This window comes from Microcaecilia unicolor, chromosome 13 (genome assembly GCF_901765095.1).
Source record: "Microcaecilia unicolor chromosome 13, aMicUni1.1, whole genome shotgun sequence".
NCBI lineage: Eukaryota > Metazoa > Chordata > Amphibia > Gymnophiona > Siphonopidae > Microcaecilia > Microcaecilia unicolor.
Genome location: NC_044043.1, coordinates 83,608,221 through 83,634,541, shown reverse-complemented (window position 1 = coordinate 83,634,541; position 26,321 = coordinate 83,608,221). Strand labels below are relative to the sequence as shown.

The window sequence follows — 26,321 nt, the reverse complement described above, 5'->3', positions numbered from 1 at the left end:
GGCTCAATGTGGCTTACATATTGTATACAGGTACTTATTTGTACCTGGGGCAAGTGGAAGGTTAGGTGACTTGCCCAGAGTCACAAGGAGCTGCCTGTGCCGGGAATCAAACTCAGTTCCCCAGGACCAAAGTCCACCACCCTAACCACTAGACCACTCCTCCACTGTTGCTACTATTTGAGATTCTACATGGAATGTTGCTATTCCACTAGCAACATTCCATGTAGAAGTCGGCCCTTGCAGATCACCAATGTGGCCGCGCAGGCTTCTGCTTCTGTGAGTCTGACGTCCTGCACGTATGTGCAGGACGTCAGACTTACAGAAACAGAAGCCTGCGCAGCCTTCTACATGGAATGTTGCTAGTGGAATAGCAACATTCCATGTAGAATCTCCAATAGTAGCAACATTCCATGTAGAATCTCCAATAGTATCTATTTTTATTTTTGTTACATTTGTACCCTGCACTTTCCCACTCATGGCAGGCTCAATGCAGCTTACATGGGGCAATGGAGGGTTAAGTGACTTGCCCAGAGTCACAAGGAGCTGCCTGTGCCTGAAGTGGGAATCAAACTCAGTTCCTCAGGAACGTCAGGACGTCAGACTCACAGAAACAGAAGCCTGTGCAGCCTTCTACATGTGTTGCTAGTGGAATAGCAACATTCCATGTAGAATCTCCAATAGTAGCAACATTCCATTTAGAATCTCCAATAGTATCTATTTTATTTTTGTTACATTTGTACCCTGCGCTTTCCCACTCATGGCAGGCTCAATGCGGCTTACATGGGGCAATGGAGGGTTAAGTGACTTGCCCAGAGTCACAAGGAGCTGCCTGTGCCTGAAGTGGGAATCGAACTCAGTTCCTCAGTTCCCCAGGACCAAAGTCCACCACCCTAACCACTGGGCCACTCCTCCAGAAAATTGTTGAATTTTTTATTATCAACAAAGCTGCTGAAAAATCAAAAATACCTCTGTTATAATTGTTTCCTGCCAGGTCTTATAAATAAAGCTGAATATGCCCCAAAATGAAGCAAAGTTGAATGTAAGAAAAATTATGTTATGTTTTGCTTTCATAGATGCTTCAGTTTTAAAATGGAAAAATACAGGGGTGGGCATTTAGGTGCTAATAAAACTAGAAAATATGTTTGGTTTTTTTTATTCACTGGATGAAGGAGTGTGGTTCCCATGCTGAATGCCTAGATGTTAATAAATAAAAAAAATATACATACATAAGTGATTCTTTTTGATCAAGACAAAAAATATCAAAGAAAAAAATTTCAACTAATATTTTCCAAGACATTTCTTACTGAGTCCAATGAAAAGCATCACTTTACATTTTCTTTTTGTTTTAAATTCGTTAACCTTTATTTCTGTCTACTTATTGTGGTACAAAATGAAGTGCAGATCTTTAATTTTGAAGTATAGCTTTCACTTCTGTTGATGAAGGTTGATTCCTTAATCTTTTGTCTCCAAATTGATCCCTTCATTCCCAAGAGGCTCATTAACATAATTATCTGTTAGTGGAATAATTTGCTTTCATTGCCTTGTCTTAATGTCTGGAGCAAGCCATATGGGGTGCTATCATGGAAGCAAATGGATTGTTTCAAAGCCAGATGCTAACATCCTTTCCTCACTGCATGGAAGTCTGGGTAGACTGCGACAGGCTCCGAGGCCTGGTGGATCAGATTAGAGCCCTTTGATATCTCCCTTGGAGACTGCTGCCTAACTGAAAAGTGTTTAGCCATATTGTGGCAGCCAGGCAGAATGGAAATGAGGTTTACTTAGCTGCTGCTCTCTTGCTTCTGCACTGAACCCCTCCTCCTCCCCCTTCCTTGCACACCTTATATAATGTCTGGACTTCAAGGGTTGTAAAAGAAGCATCAGTACCACCAGAGCTGAGAAGACCATTGGATTACCTCAGATGTTCAGCCAGGACTAGAATGGAAACAAAAATGTTCCCTTGGAATATATATATTTTTTAAAGCTCAGATAAGAAAGACATCACGTTTTTTTATGCTGTTATGAAGCCAGGGTTAATTGTACTTTCTGGGAAAGTTTGGAGCGCTGGGGTTTTTCTGTTTTATTATAGTCGTCTGAGCTGCAGATTCAGAATGAAGGGGAAGGCCGTGAAAGTGGACCTGTCATTTGGCAGGCTTGTGGCTTGGAAAAGCTGGGATGGTCTGTGCACTGCTGATTTCAAGGTCAGTAGTACGACATGGGGTTTATTGTAATTTTCTTTTGTTATTTCTACTTGTTTAGTTTTTGTGCGTGGGTGGGGGATTCGATTAAAGCTGTGATATTTTGGAAACTGAAAGGTTTGAGGCGGAACATTAGCAGTGAAGGAAAGACCAAAAAAATGATGACCTGAGATTTGCAATCTGAAACACCCACTCAGCTTCTGGGTGTTTTCTATAAGTGATGTTAAGTGACTCAAAATCTCATGTTAGCTAAAAAAAAAAAACAAAAAAAAAAAAAACCAATCTGGTAAAAGTGGGGTGCCAGTAAGCCCTTGGCATGCAGGAGTTGTGCACTGGTTAGAGCAGCGGGTTGCAAACCAGGGAAGCTAGAGCCCTGATCCTCTCTGTGTCCTTAATCAAGCCGCTTAAACTTCTGTTGCCTCCGATGAAAACTTGGAGCCTGATTTGCAGCTGGTAGTGGTCAGTGATTTCTAAGGAGCTGACCCTGTGGGCTGAATTTGACCTGGATGTTCAATGCTAGGCACCTCAGCCAGTTAGGTTTTCAGGATATCCACAATGAATATTCTTGAGACAGATTTGTTCTGCATGCAGATCTCTCTCATGAATATTCATTGTGGATATCCTGAAAACCTGACTTGCTGGGGTGCCTCCAGGACCAGATTTGGGAACCACTGTACTAATTGTTCTATCTAGTGGAATAGCCAGATGTGGGGGAGGGGAGTAACAGAGACATTCCATTTCCTTTGCCTCCCTACTACTACTTATCATTTCTGTATTGCTACTAGACGTACGCAGCGCTGTACACTTGAACATGAAGAGACAGTCCCTGCTTGACAGAGCTTACAATCTAATTAATTCATATCTTGGCTTAGGTTCCTGCCTCCTGGCCTAGACCCTTGCATGAGGCAGAGCATTCATGCCTTATGCTCTAGTCAGACACAGCATCTATACTTAGCTCTGCTAATCTAGCAGACACACCTTGCTTTCCCTCCCCAACCCCCTCTCTCCCTACCAAATTAAAATTAAAAATACTTTAGTTGGCGGGGATCCTCCAAGCAGTGGCGTTCCTGGCCTGGATGGCACCCGGGGCGGAGCGCCGATGCGCCCCCCCCCCCCACGCTAAATGACACCTTCCCCCCCTCTGGCGAAATGACCCCCCCCCCGGGTGCACGCTGCTGGGGGGGGTGCCACGGCGCGCGCCTGCTCCGAGTTCACTAAGCTTCGCTTCGCTGCAGCTCCTTCTGCCCCAGAACAGGAAGTAACTTGTTCCGGGGCAGAGGGAGCTGCAGCGAACGAGCGATGAAGTTTAGCGAACTCAGAGCAGGCGCGCACCGCGGCACCCCCCAGTGGCGTGCACCCGGGGCGGACCGCCCCCACTGGCCCCCCCCCTTGGTACGCCACTGCCTCCAAGCCCTGCCAACTGAAGTAATCCAGAGCCTGCCCTAAGTCAAGTAATATACGGCAGTCACCAGCAGCACTTTTGAGCGTAGAATTCTGCACAGCCACCAGAATTCAGCATGCCTGTGTTGCTGGCATCAGCAGCTTAAAGTGTTGTCACTGACTGCCACGCATTAGCTGACTCTCCTGTGCTCCTCCCCTAGCCTAGTTGTGTGTGGAATATCCATTTAAATTCCTTTGAATATCGAGCCCAACGTTTATATTTTTGAAAGGGTGGTAAAATGACTTGCATGCTGGAGATTCTGGCTTGTGCTTCTCCTAGTCCAAGGATTGTGCTTCCTTTGGTGGGTGGGGCAGTCATAAAAATACGCATGAGGGACCCACACTTTGGGTAGCTGTGAATGCAGGTTCAGGGAGGATGTGGTAACAGCAGTTAGTGTATCTAGGTTTAAAAAAAGGTTTGGACGAGTTCCTGGAGGAAAAATCTATAGTCTGCTATTGAGATAGACATGGGGGAAGCCACTGCTTGCCCTGGGATCAGTAGCATGGAACCTTACTACTATTTGGGATTCTGGAATCTTACTACTCTTTGGGTTCTGGAATCTTGTTATTCTTTAGGATTGCGGAATCTTGCTACTATTTGGGATTCTGGAATCTTAGGGTTATTATTATTATTATTTATTGCATTTGTACCCCACCTTTTTGCAGGCTCAATGTGGCTTACAGGGTGTTAATATGATATAATCATTACATAATATTAGATACAGTCGGTGATAAGCTGGAGGTAGAAGAGGAATAAGTTGGAAGGTGTTAGGTAAGGTCCTGCCCATCTTCAAGTCCTTACTCAAGGCCCATCTCTTCTCCCTTGCTTTTGGCGCCTAACCACCTTCTCCATTCATGATACCTACACTGACTACATAGCTTGTTACCTTTAGATTGTAAGCTCTCTTGAGCAGGGACTGTCCTTCCCCATGTTTTAACTTATACAGCGCTGCGTAACCCTTGTAGCGCTATAGAAATGCTAAGTAGTAGTAGTAGTATTTGTTTCATTAAGGATTATTTTTGTAGGCCTTGTTGAAGAGATGTGTCTTCATAGATTTGCGAAAGCTGGTTAAGTTGTTTGTGGTTTTTAAGTCCATGGGTAGTGCGTTCCATATCTGTGTGCTTTTGTACGCAAAGGTAGTAGCGTATGCCTGTTTGTATTTAATTCCTTTACAACTGGGGAAGTTCAAATGGAGGAACTTGCGGGCTGATCTTCTGGCATTTCTGGGTGGTAAGTCTATTAGGTTTAGCATGTAGAGTGGGGCGTCTGCGTGAATGATTTTGTGTACGGTCGTGCAGATCTTGAACTCAATTCGTTCCTTAAGCGGGAGCCAGTGCAGTTTCTCTCTTAGGGGCTTTGCGCTTTCGTATTTGGTTTTTCCAAAAATGAGACGGGCTGCGGTGTTCTGGGCTGTTTGGATTTTTTTAATGGTCTGTTCTTTGCATCCTACGTACAGAGCGTTGCAATAGTCCAGGTGACTTATCACTAGTGACTGTACTAGGGTGCGGAAGACATATCTTGGGAAAAAAGGTTTTATTCTTTTGAGTTTCCACGTCGAGTAGAACATTTTTTTCGTTCTGGAATCTTGTTACACTTTTGGATTGTGGAATGTTACTATTTGGGTTTCTGCCAAATACTTGTGGACCTGGATTGGCCATTGTTGGAAGCAAGATACTGGGCTAGATGGACCATTGGTCTGACCCAGTATGGTTGCTCTTACGATCTTAACTTTCTTGGAGTCTACTACTTCTGTTTATTTCTGAAGTGCTACCAGGTGTGCACAGTGCTATACAGACACATATGAGAGACAGTCCCTGCTCCACAGAGCTTACAGTGTAGTTAAGACAAAGCATACGTGACAAAGAAGAGGTTCCAGGAGAATGTATTGTAGAAAAGCAGTTTCAAATAGAGGCTGGTTCTGATTGAGTTAGAAGATTGAAAAAGAGCTGAAGAAAAGTGCTAGACCATAATATCAGTTTCTTATCCTGAAGGCTCTAGTTAAGGCTGATTATTTTTTTGCAAGAACTTACGCTTATGGCCATCTGTATGCACTTGAGTTGCCACAAATTGAGGATAGGAAGGTGTTTGTTACCTGCTGTTTGTTTTTACAGACTGTGATTGAATGCTTATTTATTTATTGAGATTTATTAACCGTCTTTATGAAGAGACTAGTAAAAAAGCCCCGTTTCTGAAGCAAATGAAACGGGGGCTAGCAAGGTTTTCTTCAGAGTGTGCATGTGGGAGTGTGTGTGTCCCTGCCCTCTCTCCCTCCCCCTCCCCCCTCCCCCCTCCGAGTCCAGTCCTTCAGTGTTAAGTTTCCTGCTGTTCTGTGTTTTTGTTACAGAGAGAGTGAGGGCATCTCTCTCTCCTCCCCCCTCTGAGTCCTTCACTGTGTGAGATTTCGTGCTGTGCTGTTTTCCTTCACTCATGGGGAAACCGGATATCTCTGGCGCTTCACACTTCCGGCTGGAGGCTTCATAGGCAGTGTATGGCAGGTACAGTTTAACATGAAACTTACAATTTTCTTAACAGTATAACAATAGTAAAATGACCAAGAATAAACAGAAATGCAATAAATGAGGTAAACTTGAAAACAGCAGATTGAAACAATAAGACAAACATGAAACAGTATCAAAAATATACACATTTAACAGCACTGAAATTCAAATACCAGAGATATAATACAGTGTTAGCAAAATACTAATGATAATCTAATCAGCATGCATTAGAACATTCAACCAGGGGCGTATCTGCGTGGGGCCATGGGGGCCTGGGCCCCCGCAGATTTAGCCCTGGATCCCCCTACCGCCAACAACCCTCCCCCGCCATCGCCTGGGCTACCTTTGCTGGTGGGGGACCCCAACCCCCGCCAGCCGAGGTCCGCTTCCTCCTCCTACTGCTGCTTTTAAAAAGCCGAGGTCTTTTGAGTTCTTCTTCACCCTCCGTGTCCGGGCTGTTCAAAGGAGCTGCTGAATCCGGTTTCAGAGTCTGACGTCGCTGCACGTTGTACATGCAGGACATCCTGCACGTACAACGTGCAGCGACGTCAGACTCCGAACTGGATTCAGCAGCTCCTTTGAACAGCATGGTCGGACACGGAGGACGAAGAAGAACTAGGAAATCCGACTGCAACGTTTGCATTTCAACGCAGAAGGACGGGAGGGGGTGGAGCGGAGAAAGAAAGAAAGCTGAAAATTTTTTTTTTTTTTTTTTTTTGCTTTCGCGTTGCACAAAGTTTAGACTACTTCGGTGAAAAGCCAAGCTACAAAAAGAAAAGGTAGGCTCCGAACCAGTATCTGAAGTTTGGCGGTGGGGGGGAGGGGCTATAATGTGCCCCCTCACTCTGGCTCTGGCCCCCCCTACCACTGAACTTCAGATACGCCCCTGCATTCAACTAACATAGATATGATGCTACCATCAAGCCCAGTATCCTGTTTCCAACAGTGGCCAATCCAGGTCACAAGTACCTGGCGAGATCCTAGGAATGAGCAGTAGATTTTCCCAAAGTCCTAGGAATAAGCGGTAGATTTTCCCAAAGTCCATCCTAATAATGGCTCATGGACTTGAGAGGACCAGAGGTTTCAAAGGCAGGGCTGGCGTTAGGGGGAGGCAAACAGGGTAATTGCCCTGGGCCCCCATGCTAGAGGGGGCCCCCAAATCTGCCTCAAGCTGAAGAGGGCATAGGCTGAAGACCAGCTTTTGAGCCCCCTCCCCAGTTTCTGCCCTGGGCCCCTGAATGTCTGCCCTGCTCAAAGGTGTGTAAAGGACTAACTTATTCATTAAGTACTCTGGCCCATATTATCTGAGGACCGTGAAAATCAAACATAATTTTAAATCTAGCCCTGTAAGGTCTTGGTTTTACTGTTTTTATGTCCGGTAACAAGGTAATTCTATCCAGTAAATACACGTTTCTCAGAAGTTTGCTTGTTTCATTTAAAGCAGAGGTGTTGACATCATGACTTCAGGTATTATTAGGAAAGGAATGGAAAACAAAAATGAGGATGTTATAATGCCTTTGTATCGCTCCATGGTGCGACCGCACCTCGAATATTGCATTCAATTCTGGTTGCCGTATCTCAAAAAAGATATAGTGGAATTAGAAAAGGTGCAGAGAAGGGCGACAAAAATGATAAAGGGGATGGGACGCCTTCCCTATGAGGAAAGGCTAAAGCAGCTAGGGCTCTTCAGCTTGGAGAAAAGGCGGCTGAAGGGAGATATGATACAGGTCTATAAAATAATGAGTGGAGTTGAACGGGTAGATGTGAAGCGTCTGTTCATGCTTTCCAAAAATACTAGGACTAGGGGGCATGCGATGAAGCTACAATGTAGTAAATTTAAAACGAATCGGAGAAAATTTTTCTTTACTCAACGTGTAGTTAAACTCTGGAATTCCTTGCCAGAGAATGTGGTAAAGGCGGTTAGCTTAGCGGAGTTTAAAAAAGGTTTGGACGGCTTCCTAAAGGAAACGTCCATAGACCGTTATTTAATGGACTTGGGGAAAATCCACTATTTCTGGGATAAGCAGTATAAAATGTTATGTACTTTTGGGGATCTTGCCAGGTATTTGTGATCTGGATTGGCCACTGTTGGAAACAGGATGCTGGACTCGATGGACCTTTGGTCTTTCCCAGTATGGCAATACTTATGTTTACCTGTGAAAGAAACTGCTGCCTGTCCCTTTAATGAAGGCCCATTGACCACAGTTGCAGCTGTAATAAACCAATGTTCAGAACTCTGGCGTTATAGTGAACAGCGCCTGGGAATAATTCAGGAACAGCATAGAAAAATAGCTCCCGAATGCTCAACACTAATTGCATGCAAATATTATGAGCCCCTTTTACCAAGCTGCAGCAAAAGGGGGCCTGTGCTGGCTGTCAGCGTGTATTTTGACCCGCGCCAAGGCCCCCTTTTACCCGCAGCGGGTAAAGGGTAGGTCTTTCTTTTTTCAGGGAGCCTTTGCCGTCACCCATTGAAGTGGTGGGTAAGGGCTCCCATGCTAACCTGGCAGTAACTGGGCAGGGCACGGATATGACATGTGCTGGGGGTGGGAACTACCGCCGGGCTGATGCGGTAGCCGGGCGGGTACTTCCTTTTTAGCACAGGCTTACCGCCGCTTTGTAAAAGGGGCCTATCTGTGCTGTGAGACTGAAAGTAAGGTGGAAGAATGTGCTTGGCACATGAGCACAAGAGTTTCGCAGTAAGCCCAGGCAAACCCAGAAGTGAAGCGTGCATTGGCACCATTCCTCTGTACCTTTAAATATAAGCCTTCCAGTTTTTTTTTCCACTGGAAGGCTTATATTTAAGTGCCAAAAACAGGCGCCAGCTTTCATTTTGAGCTTTGCTCAGACTCACACAGATGTGCTTCTTACTCCCAGTGCTTAGAGCAGTGATGGCGAACCTATGGCACGCGTCCCAGAGAGGGCACGCAAAGCCCTCTCTGTTGGCACGCACTCCGTCGCCTCAGCCAGAGTCGTACTGCCGCTATGAACTGCTGGCGCGATCGCGCTAGCAGTTCAAAGTTGTGTCGGAGCGGAGGAGAGACCCACCGGAAGTTCGTTCACGCACCGGAAGTTTGTTCCCTCCTCCCTTCGAGTTCCAGGCCCCCTCCCTCCGAATTTTAAAAGTCATCTATTTTACCTCAACGGGGTTAGGGCGGCAGCATGCAGGCTCGGCTCGCTTAGTTCAGTTTTCCCTTCTCTCTCTCTCTTTCTCAGCTCTGGTCCCGCCCTTGCGGAAACAGGAAATGAGGGCGGGACCAGAGCTGAGAGAGAGAGAGAAGGGAAAACTAAAAACTGAAGTAAGCAGGGAGCCGAGCCTGCATGCTTTTTACCGCTGCTGCCGCCCTAACCCCGATGAGGTAAGATAGATGACTTTTAAAGTTTGGAGGGGAGGTTAAATTGCCCTCTTGGCACTTTGCGATAAATAATTAGATTTGGGGTTGCTGTTTGGTCTCTGAAAGGTTCGCCATCACTGACTTAGAGGCTTTGCATGGTCTTCCGCTTCTAAATTAAATCAAAACCTGCAGATTTTAAGGAGAAAATCATGGGAAATCCTTTCTTCAAACACCCCAACGCCAGCTCCAAGATGGTGTTAGATTTCCAGTGGTAAGGGCAACTTTGTTTTGTGCGCTGTTCTCTGATCATTGAGGAGAGAAAGGAAATGACCTCATTAACATCCGCTCGACTATATTTAATTACTAGTCACGCTAATCTTTGGCGCTCATATTGTTTCCTGTGCTAGAGCCCTGTGAACATTCTTCACAAATTAATGTCAGCGCTAGCCCAGCACCCGGCGTTAGGTTCTGAGCATCGGCCCAAAAGAAAGCCTGGTTTAATCCTGTCCTAGCCCAAAAGATGGCTTTATTAAAGCCTTAGTAGCCCAGGAACTTGTATTTAGCTTGTATTTAGGTCTCATGGTACCAGATACCCAGTGCCAACTGGGATTAGATGCTAAAGGCTTCAACTTATATTGATGATAGGGGTCGGAAAATGACTCGGAAAATAACTTTGGGGTCACTCACTTTTACTTCACTGTCAAGCTGATATTGTTGAAGGCTCCCCCTGCTTAAGATGTAGGTTAACTGAGATGCCAGACAGAAGAACCCTAGGTTTACCCACATTGTTTCCTTCAAACTGTAGTGCCCCAAAGAAACTGAGATGTTCTCTGTATGGAGGCAATATTAACAGACAAGGGAGCATGCCGTAGGAAGTAGAAAAAGCGACGGTCAAAGCCAGAAGGATGCTTGGGTTGCATAAAGAGAGGCATGACCAGCAGGAAAAAGGAGGTGATAGTGCTGTTGTATAAATCTCTAGTGAGGCCCCATTTGGAGTACTGCGTACAGTTCTGGAGACCGCACCTACAGAAAGATATAAACAGGATGGAGTCGGTCCAGAGGGCGGCTACGAAATTAGTAAACGGTCTTGAATGCAAAAATTATAGGGACAGGCTTATGAACCTCAACATGTATACGCTGGAAGAGAGGAGGGAGACATGATAGAGACGTTTAAATATTTCAAGGGCATTTATGTACAGGAAGAGAGCCTTTTTCAAATGAAGGAGAGCTCTGGAATGAGGGAGCATATGATGAAGTTAAGAGGGAATAGGTTTAGGAGTAATCTAAGGAAGTATTATTTCACAGAAAGGGTGGTGGAAGCGTGGAATGGCCTCCCGGTGGAGGTGGTGGAGTCGAGGACTGTTCCAGAATGTAAAAAGGCATGGGATAAGCATGTGGAATCACTTAGGAAAAGGGTTACAGAGGATGGGCAGACTGGATGAGTCATATGGTCCTTATCTGCCGTCATGTTTCTATGTTTCTAAGAGATACCGAAGAACTGTAAAATACAGAAGAAATCAAATAACTGTGAACAGAAGCGGAGTGGAAATCTACTACTACTACTAATAGCATTTATATAGCACTACCAGACGCACACAGCGCTGAACATTTGACATAGAGAGACAGTCCCTGCTCAAAGAGCTTACAATCTAGCACTAAACCGAACTAAAGAAATGGGATCTAAAAATATTCTGGGGACCACAAGTAGTATTGTTCCTTTCACATGTTCTATTGTAATGCCAGTTGAATTTTTTATGATATTGACATTGCTTAGACGGGTCAAATATACGAATGTTTCAAAACTGGGAGGTTAGGAAGTGATTTGTAGAACACAGAATTCTTGTTGAAACTAAAAAAAGCTTTATTGACATAGGCTGGGCATCTTTTGTGAACATAGCAGACACTGGTTGCTGTAAAGTGCTGAGTCTTGGAAACACCTCATTTTTCTTTTTTTTTTTTTTTTTTCCATGGGACTACCCTTTCTTCCTCCAGTGTGCTGCTTCTGTATTCTTTTCCCACTTTCTGCCAGTGACAGTAGGGCCTCACGCAAGGCAGAAGGTGAAATCAAAGTGAGGAATTTGTCATTACCATGACATCACAAACACTGCACTCAGCAATGTAATCAGCTTTAATGACTACAGACTTCTACCGAGTGTTGACACAACCCCCTTCCACCATCCCCGCCCCCTTCTCCCACCCTCCTCCAGTACCCTCAACAAAGATGTGTGCTGCTAGTTTGGAAAGCTGCCAACTGCAGGAAGACAGCGAGCTGTCTTTTGTGTCTAAGCTGTCGCCTCCACTGGATGCTGATAAGTAAAGGGATGTAGTTTTACTCTGATCATCAATCTAATAGAGGCAAGAAGCAAATCAGCACGCTTTTCAAGTTGCTAAATATGGTTCTGCATCATAGGTGAGTAGGTATTTAGACTTCTGTAATGGGTTGTATGCCGAATGCAGCCGAGTGGTTACCTTGTAGGTTCATTTCGGTGTGAGATGTGAAATTCTTCTTGTCATTAGCATTGCTGGATAGAATAGCAACGTTCTGTCCCTCCCCCACCCCCCACCCTGTTTTTTGAGGGCTTTGGTTTGCCCAGAGAAAAATTGAGCTTTTGGATGGAGAGTTTGATTCACTGGAGATTCTGCTCCAGTAAAAGGATTCTCAGGCACACAAATGCAGAACAGATAAGACAAAAGAACCGCTGGAGATACCATCCAGTGCGGAAGGCATGGAGCTCATGTTTACGGGGTGATATCCGTTCAGGTGACAATTTTAAGATCAGCAGCTGGATTCTACAGGAATTATGACAAGATACAGATGATAGGTGGCAACCTGGAATGATTCCTAGCTGACTCCATGTCATAAGAAACGGACTAATCCAGTCCTGGTTTTGTACCCTATTGCATTGATTTTTGTAGTTTTGATTTTCTTGAGAAACTCAACGGGACAACCAGAACTACAAACCAGACATGCAGCAGGGTAAAAGCAGGACTGAGTGTGTCTGCTCGTTATGACATGGTGTGCCAGTGAAAACGACCAGTTGTGCCAAACTCAAAACAGCTATTTTGAGCACTTAACCAGCCGAGGTAGCTGCATAAATAGGCCACATAAAAGTCAGTCTTGTTGTTATACAGTGTTCCATAGCTGATCTACCTCACTTATTGTATAATAATTGGGAATACTAAATTAGATCCTGCAGAAAGATATAGCAGAATTGGAAAAGGTGCAGCGAAGGGTGACTAAAATGATAGCGGGGATGGGACGACTTCCCTATGAAGAAAGACTAAGGAGGCTAGGGCTTTTCAGCTTGGAGAAGAGACGGCTGAGGGGAGACATGATAGAGGTATATAAAATAATGAGTGGAGTGGAACAGGTGGATGTGAAGCGTCTGTTCACGCTTTCCAAAAATACTAGGACGAGGGGGCATGCGATGAAACTACAGTGTAGTAAATTTAAAACAAATCGGAGAAAATTTTTCTTCACCCAACGCATAATTAAACTCTGGAATTCGTTGCCGGAGAATGTGGTGAAGGCGGTTAGCTTGGCAGAGTTTAAAAGGGGTTAGACAAGTCCATAAACCGCTACTAAATAGACTTGGGAAAAATCCACAATTCCAGGAATAACATGTATAGAATGTTTGTACGTTTGGGAAGCTCGCCAGGTGCCCTTGGCCTGGATTGGCCACTGTCGTGGACAGGATGCTGGGCTCGATGGGCCCTTGGTCTTTTCCCAGTGTGGCATTACTTATGTCCTCTACTTGGCTCACTTTTATTACATAGAGCAGTGATTTAACCTATTGTGATGTCATAGTGGCTCATTCCACCAATAAGAGCCAACCTCATTAGTGATGTCACAATGGCTTGATTGTATAGAATGTTTGTACGTTTGGGAAGCTCGCCAGGTGCCCTTGGCCTGGATTGGCCACTGTCGTGAACAGGATGCTGGGCTCGATGGGCCCTTGGTCTTTTCCCAGTGTGGCATTACTTATGTCCTCTACTTGGCTCACTTTATTACATAGAGCAGTGATTTAACCTATTGTGATGTCATAGTGGCTCATTCCACCAATAAGAGCCAACCTCATTAGTGATGTCACAATGGCTTGATTGTATAGAATGTTTGTACGTTTGGGAAGCTCGCCATGTGCCCTTGGCCTGGATTGGCCACTGTCGTGGACAGGATGCTGGGCTCGATGGGCCCTTGGTCTTTTCCCAGTGTGGCATTACTTATGTCCTCTACTTGGCTCACTTTTATTACATAGAGCAGTGATTTAACCTATTGTGATGTCATAGTGGCTCATTCCACCAATAAGAGCCAACCTCATTAGTGATGTCACAATGGCTTGATTGTATAGAATGTTTGTACGTTTGGGAAGCTCGCCAGGTGCCCTTGGCCTGGATTGGCCGCTGTCGTGGACAGGATGCTGGGCTCGATGGACCCTTGGTCTTTTCCCAGTGTGGCATTACTTATGTCCTCTACTTGGCTCACTTTTATTACATAGAGCAGTGATTTAACCTATTGTGATGTCATAGTGGCTCATTCCACCAATAAGAGCCAACCTCATTAGTGATGTCACAATGGCTTGATTGTATAGAATGTTTGTACGTTTGGGAAGCTCGCCAGGTGCCCTTGGCCTGAATTGGCCGCTGTCGTGGACAGGATGCTGGGCTCGATGGACCCTTGGTCTTTTCCCAGTGTGGCATTACTTATGTACTTATGTCCTCTACTTGGCTCACTTTTATTACATAGAGCAGTGATTTAACCTATTGTGATGTCATAGTGGCTCATTCCACCAATAAGAGCCAACCTCATTAGTGATGTCACAATGGCTTGATTGTATAGAATGTTTGTACGTTTGGGAAGCTTGCCAGGTGCCCTTGGCCTGAATTGGCCGCTGTCGTGGACAGGATGCTGGGCTCGATGGGCCCTTGGTCTTTTCCCAGTGTGGCATTACTTATGTACTATATTTATACTTGGCCATTTTACTATTGTTATGCTGTTAACAAAATTGTAAGTTTTATGTTAAACTGTACCAGCTGTATACCGCCTTGGGTGAATCTCTCCATAAAAGCAGGTAATAAATCCTGATAAATAAATACATGCAAATAAATAAGTGCTGAATATTGCAATTAGTGGCCCTTTTACTAAGGTGCACCTAAAAGTGCCCTTCGCTGGTTTAGACGCATGTTTTGGATGTGCGCTGGCCAATTTCCTCATCGTGCCTGGAAAAAAGGCATTTTTTTTTTGTGTGCCGGAAAACAGTCGTGCGGCAAAACTAAAACCAGCACGTGTCCATTTTCGGCCTTAGACCTTACCGCCACCCGTTGACTTAGCGGTAAGGGTTCAACGCGTGTAAGCTGCTGATTTACCCCCCCCCCCCCCCCCCCCCCGGTAAGCACCGCGCAGTAGAAATATTTCTACCATGTGTTTTGGGCACACGCCAAAAATTGGAATTACCACCCGGGGTATGCGGTAGCGCCAATTTGACGTGCGTTGGACACACGTAGGTGCGTACGGACCTTAGTAAAAGGGCCCCTTAGCAGGCTATGGTGTATCTGGCTCCACAAACACAGATATTCAGTGCCCAGAGCCTGGACATGGCCCAGCATTGAATTTCTAGGCATAATGCCGATGGTGGTCAGGAAAATGTTTATCGCCACCGTCGACTATTTGGCTGTAGTGGCTGTGGTTACGTGTCCTTTGCACACATAAATGCAAGAAAATTAGCACTTAAGGGCTGGATTCTATATATAGCACCTGAGCGGTGCACTGACAGCTGATTCCCAGCTAGGGGAGGAGGAGTACTCCTCCCCTGCCTGGGAATCATCTGTTACTGACTCATCCTGGCTACAGAGCCTAGCTCAGCAACTCCAGGAGCCACGGACACAGGCAGTCCCACATTAGAACGTTGGTGGTGAGAATTATTACATAGGATGGGCTAGTGTGCATAAATCTATGCGAAAGGATTTACACCAGCTTTTCGTTGGTGTAAATGGCCACGCATAAATTTACTCGCATAAACTACACCTAAGTACATTCTAAATACCACGCGTAGATTTATACGCGGTATTTAAAATATGCTTAGGCATAATTGCCTACTGGGTGTTAATTTTAGGCGCCATATATACAATCGGGCCCATAGTGACTGAATATTGCCATTATGGAGGGTTGTCCAACCTTGGACCTTGAGGGCTGCAGGATTTCCCCAATGACTATGCATGAGATCTGTTTGCGTGTACTGCCTCCTTTGTATGCACAGTCATTGGGGAAATCCTAAAAACCCAACCTGGTGAGGGCCAAGGTTGGACGCCCCTGGACTAGATTCAGTAAATGGCACCCAAATTTGGGCGCCAAAAAAAACAACTGCGTGTTGAGCGCTATTCTATACATGGTGCCGATCCTATATACTTCAGGCATCTTAGTGGATGCCCCTGATCCGCCCACACCCCTCCCATGGTCACACCCTTTTTCAGTTGCAAGCTAAAAGATTTACACACGCGTCTTTACAGAATAGCGCTTACGATGTGCGCGTAAATCTAAATCGTTGCCAATTAACGCCAGTAATTTGTTAGTGCCCAATTATTGGTGCTGATTGGCTCGTTACTCGATTAAATTGTGCATGCAAATTGGGACATGCCCAAATTTGCGCACACAGTTTTGAGCACCATAAATAGAATCCAGTGGTATTCGTATGCAGTGCTGCTACCTGTGCAGATAACGACACTGAATACACGCGATTTTTTTAAAGGCCACAGCCAGCACTTAAAAATACATTTGTTATTGAGCCTAAATAGTGTTCTGATTGTGTTCAGTGTTTCTAAAACTATTCTTACAATTTAGGCTCTGATTTATGCTTTGCACTAATACACATAGGCGCCGACTCCGTGGGTGCTGTGGGTGCTTGAGCACCCCCAATATTTCACCCACCGGAAGTTCGTTCCCTCCCTCCAACCTCCCTTCAAGGTCCAGGCCCCCTCCCTCCGAATTTTAAAAGTCATCTATCTTACCTCGTCGGGGTTACGGCGGCAGCAGTGGTAAAAAGTGTGCAGGCTCAGCGCTTAGTTCAGTTTTCCCTTCTCTCTCTCTCAGCTCTGGGGACCAGAGAGAGAAGGGAAAACTGAAGTAAGCGCCGAGCCTGCACGCTTTTTACCACTGTTGCCGCCGTAACCCCGACGAGGTAAGATAGATGACGTTTAAAATTCGGAGGGAGGGGGCCTGGAACTCGAAGGAAGGGAGGGACAACGACCCTGGAACTCGGAGGGAGGGAGGGGGGAGGGAAAAGGAGAGAGGGAGGGGGACCTGGAACACGAAGGGACTGAAACTTGGAGGGAGGGGGCCTGGAACTTGGAGGGAGGTGGAGGGGGGAGGGGGATGAAGGGGGAGGAAGGGGGTGAGGGGGGAGGGAGGGGGATGAGGAGGAAGGGGAGGGAGGAATGCACCACCTGTAAAAAAAAAAAATTCAGCACCCCCAATCATTTTGAAAAGTTGGCTCCTATGCTAATACATGAATTTGATTGGGGTAAATGTGCTAAGCTTTATTTTTGGTTACCTTGGATTCCATAGTGCGAGTTTTATTTAAATGCTTATGTAACAAACGTTCCTATTCTTATTCACCAGTGTCTGCAACTGCCGTGCAGCTCTTGAACTCAGGCCATAGCGTTTAGCTATAGATATTCTCTTTCACTTTTTATTCTGTTTTGGTAGCATCTTCCCATTGTCTGATTTTTTTGTTTTTTTTATTCCAGGCCCCTGGAAGGAGAAGGAAGAACATGAATGAATTCTTTGGCGAATCAAGTATCCCTGTCCAAGATCATTGCAGGGGTTTAGCTGCTCCCTTCCCATAACGGTATTGACACTTGGAAGAACAGAGCTGCCAGCCGCTTCAGTGGCTTGTTTGGAGCTGGTACTACTGGACCATTTGGAAGGGTAGGTTATCTATATAAGAAGGTTGGGTGAATCTTCCCGTTCAGTTTGGGTCTGTGAATGAAGGAATCCAGTACACAGTGATACCTCGGTTTTCGTCGATAATCCGTCCGAAAACAATCGGCAAAATCCGAAAACTGACAAAAACCGAGGCAATGTGTAGGGTATCAGGGGAAGTCTCAAACCCTTCAAAATCTCTCTCAAGCACACATCCTGGGCAAAAACAACGCCACACTGAGCAGGAGAACGCGTGGGGCGCTCTTTGTTTTCACAAAATTAGCAGCGAGGTCACATGGGCACGCCGACGAAATCCGAGACAAATTTTTCGCGAAAAAAACGACAAAAACTGACGATAACCGAAGTCAACGAAAACCGAGGTATTACGGTACTTGGATATTCAGAAGTCACTTGGACCTGGTCTGAATTATTTTTAATCCAAATGTTGGCTCAAATCTATATGAACACAGTATTTTCAGATTTTAATTATTTGATGGGGATGGGACAACTTCCCTATGAGGAAAGGCTGAAGTGGCTAGGGCTCTTCAGCTTGGAGAAAAGACAGCTGAGGGGAGATATGATGCAGATATATAAAATAATGAGTGGAATGGAACGGGTAGACGTGAATCGTTTGTTTGCTCTTTCCAAAAATACTAGGACTGGGGGGGCATTCAATGAAGCTACAAAGTAGTAAATTTAAAACAAATCTGAGAAAATCTTTCTTCACTCAACATGTAACTAAACTTTGGAATTCGTTGCCAGAGAATGTGGTAAAGGCGGTTAGCTTAGTGGGGTTTAAAAAAGGTTTGGATGGCTTTCTAAAGAAAAAGTCCATAGACCATTATTGAAATGACTCGGGGGGAAAATCCACTGCTTATTTCTGGGATACTATCGGTGGTTGGGGGTAGTCGATGATTATAACTGAGTCACTAAAGCTGAGGCTTTAAGGAAGCACAAAAAAGAAGTGCCTGTGTGACAGTATGAGACATCCCCTCATTAAAGCATAAATAAGTGTGAGCTGCTCCACTGACAGTTTGTTGTGTATGGTTCAAATTATAAGTGGTGGATGGTTGCCATTTTTTGCTATATTTTTTGATTATTTCTGGGGTAGGCAGCATAAAATGTATTAAACTTTTTCGGGATCTTGCCAGGCATTTGTGACCTGGATTGGCCACTGTTGGAAACAGGATGCTGGGCTTGATGGACCTTCGGTCTGTCCCAGTATGGCAGCACTTATATACTTGGGATTCTGAATGGAATCTTGCTACTCTCTGGGGTTCTACATGGAATGTTTCTACACTTTGAAATTCTGCATGGGATCTTGTTGTTCTTTAGAATTCTAGAATCTTGCTACTCTTTGGGGTTCTACATGGAATGTTGCTATTGTTTGGGTTTCTGCCAGGTACTTGTGACCTGGATTGGCCACTGCTGAAAACAGGATGCTGGGCTTGATGGACCTTTGGTATGTCCCAGTGTGGCAATATTTATGTACTTATGATGTATTGATAGATGCTGCAGTTGTGAGTCAGTCTACATCTAGACAGAGTTACAAAAGATTGGAGGCAGAAATCTAGGCCCGGCCAAGATCACTTTAAGGGCAGGATCTGTATGTGTGTGGTTATGGGTGCTGTACGCATGTAAATACAGACTTAATTAACAGGTATTCATGTATGCGTACTATGCGCTACTGTGCATTAGTGCATATCAACAAGGGGTGTATCTATGGGTGGGGCATGGGAGGGTTACCAACTGGATCCAGATTCAGCCAACAGGGTTAATCCAGTCCTGGGTTTACCCCAGTGCATGCAGGGACCTGTAGTCTTGCTTTTCATAGGGTCCTTTTACTAAGCCGTGGTAAAGCTAATGCGTGGGTAGCGTGCGCCAAATGAACCCTACCGCCAGGGTAGCGTGGGCACCCGGCGGCAGTTCCGAAGTTGACATGCAGTAGAAAATAATTTTCTGTTTCCACCCTGGGGGTGTTCCCGGCAGTAATCAGCATCATGGCCATATTGCCGCGTGCTGCCTGATTACCGCACGAGTAGTGCGTGAGCCTTTATCGCCTTCTAAACAGGTGAGGGTAAGAGCTCAGGCACCCTAGTCCACAAAATCATTCACGGAGAAGCTCCGACCTTCATGTCAGACCCTATAGACTTACCTGTTAGGAATGCAAAAAGATCATCACGCACATTCCTCAATCTCCACTATCCTAACTGCAAAGGACTAAAATATAAATCCACATACGCTACCAGTTTCTCCTACATCTGCACGCAGCTATGGAACGCACTACCGAAGACCATAAAAACAACACAAGACCCAACTATCTTCCGAAGACTATTGAAAACAGATCTTTTCAAGAAGGCATACAATAAGCATCCATCCTAAAGACTAAACAACAACAATATACACAATCTGTACAAAACCGATCTCTTATCACATGACTGATTAAAATCGTTGAATTTAATGATCAAGTAAGAGACCACTTTAAACCATGGACTGAATAGGACCTCTTTATAGTCGATGACCCAAGGAATGTTACAACCCTATTTATTACTCGGTACCTACTTGAAATACCATAACGCATTCTTCTCTACCATATACGTAACCACGTGATGTATATATACACCATAATCTGTTCCATTCATGTTATAGTCCATGTTCGATTACCATGAATGTAAGCACCTTAACGCAATACTATTTGTAATTTCTGTTACCCGGAAATGGCAACCGCCATTACGGCAAATGTAAGCTACATTGAGCCTGCAAATTGGTGGGAAAATGTGGGATACAAGTGCTACAAATAATAATAATAAATAGCCTCATGCTAACTTTATTATAAAATTCGCCCCTTCCTCTCCGAGCACACCACCCGAACTCTCATCCACTCTCTCATTACCTCTCGCCTTGACTACTGCAACCTACTCCTGACCGGCCTCCCACGTAGCCATCTATCCCCCCTTCAGTCCATCCAAAACTCTGCCGCACGTCTTATCTTCCGCCTTAACAGATATACTCATATCACCCCTCTCCTCAAGTCACTCCACTGGCTCCCAATCAGATACCGCATACAGTTCAAGCTTCTCTTACTCACCTACAAATGCACTCGATCTGCGGCCCCTCCGTACCTCTCTACCCTCATCTCCCCTTACGTCCCTACCCGTAACCTCCGCTCTCAAGACAAATTCCTCCTTTCAGTACCCTTCTCCACCACCTCCAACTCCAGGCTCCGCCCCTTCTGTCTCGCCTCACCCCATGCCTGGAACAAACTCCCTGAGCCCATACGCCGTGCCCCCTCCCTACCCATCTTCAAATCAATGCTCAAAGCCCACCTCTTCAATGTCGCCTTCGGCACCTAATCACTACACCTCTTCTCAGGAAAACTTAACTACCCCAACTTGACATTTCGTCCTTTAGATTGTAAGCTCTTCCGAGCAGGGACCGTCCTTAATTGTTAATTTGTACAGCGCTGTGTAACCCTAGTAGCGCTCTAGAAATGTTAAGTAGTAGTAGTAGTAGTAGCATGGCCATTTACTGCCCCGTTTTTTTTAAAAAGGCCTTTTTCCCCGCCACAGTAGAAAATGGCCCAGCACGTAGCAAATTCATGCGCCAAAACTAGCGCAGGCCACTTTTTACCACGGCTTAGTAAAAGGGGCCCCTTAGAGAATCCAGTGAGGAAATCGGAACCGCAAGTCCCTGCATGCGATGGAGTAAGCCCAGGACTGGATCAACCCTGTCAGTGAATCTGGATCCAGTTGGCAACCCTGCATGGGAGGGGCATAGGAATGTCTACACCTTACGTGTGTAGTGATAGAATACCATAAGTTACGCCAAACCATGGAACGTTTGGGCGCAAGCATTTCCGTCTGGTCGTTTAGGCGTGCTCAACGCTGACTTTACGCTAGTATTCAATGATGGCGTCTTGGCATACAGATGCCCATTATAGAATTGGCATTTGGCATTGGCGTGCCTTCCTTGGGACACCCAGTTATCAAATTCCTCCTTTATTATGCTGTCGGACATATGCAACACTGGTCGTAGGTATTCTGTGATAAGTCCCTTCCGCAGAGAGCATAGGGGTAATTTTATAAGGTATAGCCACAGGTACCGTAGATCTTTATACACAGATACATGGGATACACGTAGATACATATGTGTGTTCCTAGCCTCTGTGCACCTACTTTGACCTGGGTTAAGCATAGAGGTCCCTGGGAGCTGAGCTGTGATTTATACCCGTATATTACATAAAATATGCGTGGATACACCTACAATTTGCCAGAACATTTGTGCGAGGCTCAGAGCAGGTATAAATGCGGGTGGCTACATTCCGAGGCTAATTTTTATAATAAAACTTATGCACCTGTGTTCCTTTCTTAAAATAAACATCCAAATAAGAAACCTAAATAAATACAAAATATAACAACATCGCCATGTTGCGAAGTTTCTACCTCAGTTGTGGCTGATTTCCTGGTTTCCATGTGCTGGTTGCACTCTTTTTGGGTTGATCAGTATATTCACGTATGCCACGCTGTCTTATTTCTTTATTGTTGTTTGTGTTTGTTTGCTTTTTGTTTTGTTTTATATTTGTTAATAAAAACTTTAAAAGAAATACAAAACTAAAGAATACAATTATGAGACGGGCCTTCAAATGGGCATCCACAACATAACCCATTGGAGTATGGTTACAATAATTTCACCCCATATATCCGATATGGAGGTGTTTTGGAGCCTATGATTGAATGCAGTTGAGCTAAGAACGCTCAATTATGCAGTTCATGTGAACCAGTATCTTGGTTTCAGCATCAGCTGAGGTCCTTTTTTCCTCCTGTCATTGGACATGTATAATTAAATGTGATGAAAAGCCATGTAGATTCCCTGAACATACTAGTGAGTTTGGATTGATCACTATTTTTTTTGTTGTAGATACAATAATTTCACCACAGTTACCATCGTTAGTGCACATACGCAAAATAAAAAAAAATATTTCCACTTTTCAGAATTCAAATCTATTAATAATAACAACAACTTATCTTAAGACTGTAGATTCAAGAAAGGTGCATCTAAATGTTGACACCCACCTTAAAGAAGTATCCCAGTTCTGTGGCAGTGTTTTGTGTACTAAAGGTGAGGTTTTCACACCTCAGGACCTCAGGAGGTGTTATTTGTTCAGTAAGGTTTCAAATGTGTTTGCTTGGATTATCAAACAGCCTTCTCCCCTCTTCTATAGCTGAGCTAGTCTGGGTTGCTAATGGGTCAAAATGAGAAAAAAAAAAAAGGTCTCCATGAGTCACGGGCTGCCTTTTGTTGTATTTAGACAGGGAGGATGAAAACATGACTTGCAGGTGATAACAAGCAGCCTGTAACATGTTGTCAGCTCTCAATTTGATCCTGCCCGGACTGTTGCCTGCAAAGGCCAAATCAATGTCTTATCAAGCATCTAGCTTCAAAGCTGATAACCCAAACAGTGCTACCATTAAGAAGAAAAAGCCTTCATTTCACTCCTATAATTTGGTTTGTTTCTTTTTGCCTGTAATAGTCTGCTTTTTAAATGCACCCGTGTAATGAGTAACAGATGTTAACTCTGCAAGAGGAAGGGCTTAGACAAATAGAATCAGAGTTTTAAAAAAGACCTTGGATGCGGGACGGATGTGGGATGCCTTGGAAGTGGGATAGATTTGGTTCAGTGAGTCCTGTGATACCCGCTTTTGGAGGGGGGCACTGTGCCATTTGATCTTGAACCTCCAAAATAGTCCCATCAGGCGGTGGAAAATTCCTTGGGCACCAGGTTACCCTGCCACCTGGAAATTGGTGCATAGTGCTGGCTAGAACCCAAATAAGAGAAGTCACTTGCTTCCACAGAAGAGAGACAAAAAAAATGTAATTAGACACAACAAAACAAAAACACTGAAAACCCAACAAAAAGCACAACATCCCCTCCAAAGGAGCAAAACCTAAAATAAACAAATTCTACTGTATCTCTCAGCAAGTTAACCTCAGTATTTTTGCATTTTTTCTTTACTTGCTTTGCATTCCTTTGAATTTACTTCCGGATCATTTGAGGTGAAGACATCACTTCACCTCAGAGGACTTGTCACCCAAGTCAGCTCAATTCCATCTCTACTATAATAAAACACACCCTCAACGTTCTGAAGCTGACTCCGTGGCTTCAGAGAAGGGTTCGTTAGTTCGTAGGTCTGTAACCATCTCTCTCTGGCCCGCCCTTGCGTCAAAACGTGATTACGTCGAGGGCGGGTAATTACAAAGAAGAAAAAGAGGAGTTATCCACACCAAGCGCGTGGTCTCAAAGAATCGCGACACTCGTGTGCCCACACCAAGCGCGCCTGCCCACCGCCTACCTTCACTCTGTCCTCGCGCAGTGCACCGGCTGTCATTTTGCAGACTGACAGGCGGTGTGCCCACCGGACCCGCTGCAAGCCTCACAATAACCCAGCAGCAGCTCAGGGCTGCAAAAGCTACACCTTGCCTTGCAGGACTTCGTTCTGTGTATTCCCCGCCCTCCTTGCCAGTCCCTTTAAAGGAACAACTCCTGCCTGCCAATCTGGACAAAAGCAGCGCTTCAGGTAGACCAATAAGTTTTGGGATCTGATTTTATAATAGGGTGCTTATGCAAGAAGTCCAAAAAGTTTTCTGTGCCATTTCTGGGATTTCTAATTTTACTCCCGTTTTTATTTTTTAAAAATTTGATGTGGGGCAATGTTGTCGATAGCACGCCCCATTGCACGATACTGCCCCTGTTCTTGAAAACAACATGCTAGCGCCCGTTTCATTGGTTTGAGAAACAGGCCTTTTTTCTTAGTCCCTACATAAAGGCTATATGGTCCAAGGTACCCCTAGCCCAGGCACAGGACATAGGGAGACCCTGGATCAGAGAACCTCTAATGCAGCTAGCCCCTCCCCCCCCCCCCCCCCCCCCCCCGTCCGGTTGTACTGAGGAGGCATCCAGCTGCATCCCTCACTCACCACCATCATCCTATTGAGCTTGCCTGTCCCTCACTATTGAAAATGGTATAGTGAAACAGCACCTCCCACTGGCAGGCCAGCTTAGAGGAAACAGTGCACTAAGGGGCCCTTTTACTTAGCCGCATAGGCGACTACGTGCATCCTACGCATGTCAATTTGGAGTTACCGCATGGCCCGGATGGTAATTTTGTTTTTCTAAGCGCGTCCGCTACGCGTGCCAGAAACTAATTTTTATTTTCCTGCGCATGGTGGAAACCGGGCGGTAATCGTCATTCTGCGTGCTTAGACGATTACCGCACGGTTACCGCATGAGACCTTACTGCTAAGTCAGTGGGTGGCGGTAAGTTCCGGTCTCAGACCCAAAATGGATGCGCGCCAATTTTTATTTTGCCATACGTCCATTTTGGCAAAAATTTTAAAAAGGCGGTTTTTTTTACAGGTGCACTGAAAAATGGATCTGCACACCTCAAAACAACACGCCTACACTGGCGCAGCCCATTTTTCAGCACACCTTAGTAAAAGGACCCCTAAAGCACTCAGGTGCTAACTTGTAGAACAGCACCTAAGTGCAGTTAGGTAACGTGGTAACATAGTAAATGATGGCAGATAAAGACCTGTATGGCCCATCCAGTCTGCCCAACAAGGTAAACTCATTTTACATGGTATGTGATACTTTATACTCGAGTTTGATTTGTCCTTGCCATTCTCAGGGCACAGACCATAGAAGTCTACCCAGTAGTGTTCTTGTACTAAAAGTTCTGAAGATTCTGGAATCCTAAAGAGTTACAAGATTCCAGAATCCCAATTAGTAGCAACATTCCATGTAGAACCCCAAAAAGTAACATAGTAAATGACGGCAGATAAAGACCTGTACGGTCTATCTAGTCTGCCCAACAACATAAACTCATTTTGGTATGTAATACTTTAAATGTGTACCCGAGTTTGATTTGTCCTTGCCATTCTCAGGGCACAGACCGTAGAAGTCTACCCAGTACTGTTATTGTACTAAGTTCTGAAGCTAACGTCGAAGCCCCTTAAAATTTACACTCCAGCCCATCCCTATCAATTCAGTCACGATCAGGACATAGACCGTAGAAGTCTGCCCAGCTCCCGTTTTGTTTCCAATTACCGGCGTCGCCACCCAAACTCCGCTAAGATTCCACGGAACCATTCCTTCTAAACAGGATTCCTTTGTGTTTATCCCACGCATGTTTGAATTCCATTACCGTTTTCGTCTCCACCACCTCCCACGGGAGGGAATTCCACATAACCACCACCCTCTCCGTGAAAAAATACTTCCTGACATTAATTTATTTTGTTACATTTGTACCCCACGCTTTCCCACTCATGGCAGGCTCAATGCGGCTTACATGGGCAATGGAGGGTTAAGTGACTTGCCCAGAGTCACAAGGAGCTGCCTGTGCCTGAAGTGGGAATCGAACTCAGTTCCTCAGGACCAAAGTCCACCACCCTAACCACTAGGTCACTCCTCCACTGTTGCTGCTATTTGAAATTCTACATGGAATGTTGCTATTCCACTAGCAACATTCCATGTAGAAGTCGGCCCTTGCAGATCACCAATGTGGCCGTGCAGGCTTCTGGTTCTGTGAGTCTGACGTCCTGCATGTATGTGCAGGACGTCAGACTCACAGAAACAGAAGCCTGCGCAGCCTTCTACATGGAATGTTGCTAGTGGAATAGCAACATTCCATGTAGAATCTCCAATAGTAGCAACATTCCATGTAGAATCTCCAATAGTAGCAACAGAATCTCAAACAGTAGCCAACATTCCATGTAGAATCTCCAATAGTATCTATTTTATTTTTGTTACATTTGTACCCTGCGCTTTCCCACTCATGGCAGGCTCAATGCGGCTTACATGGGGCAATGGAGGGTTAAGTGACTTGCCCAGAGTCACAAGGAGCTGCCTGTGCCTGAAGTGGGAATCAAACTCAGTTCCTC

The 26,321-nt window shown here is 45.1% G+C and overlaps 1 protein-coding gene across 1 annotated transcript in view; it reads left to right on the top strand.

Moving 5' to 3' along the window:
* The window catches only part of LOC115482412 (pleckstrin homology domain-containing family G member 5-like), a 335,969-nt gene extending 318,661 nt beyond the window's left edge, over positions 1-17,308 (top strand). The window contains exon 9 of the mRNA XM_030222158.1: positions 17,210-17,308. Within this exon, the coding sequence (XP_030078018.1) occupies positions 17,210-17,308 (99 nt within the window). The remainder of the gene's footprint in view (positions 1-17,209) is intronic.
* Positions 17,309-26,321: the final 9,013 nt, after the last annotated feature.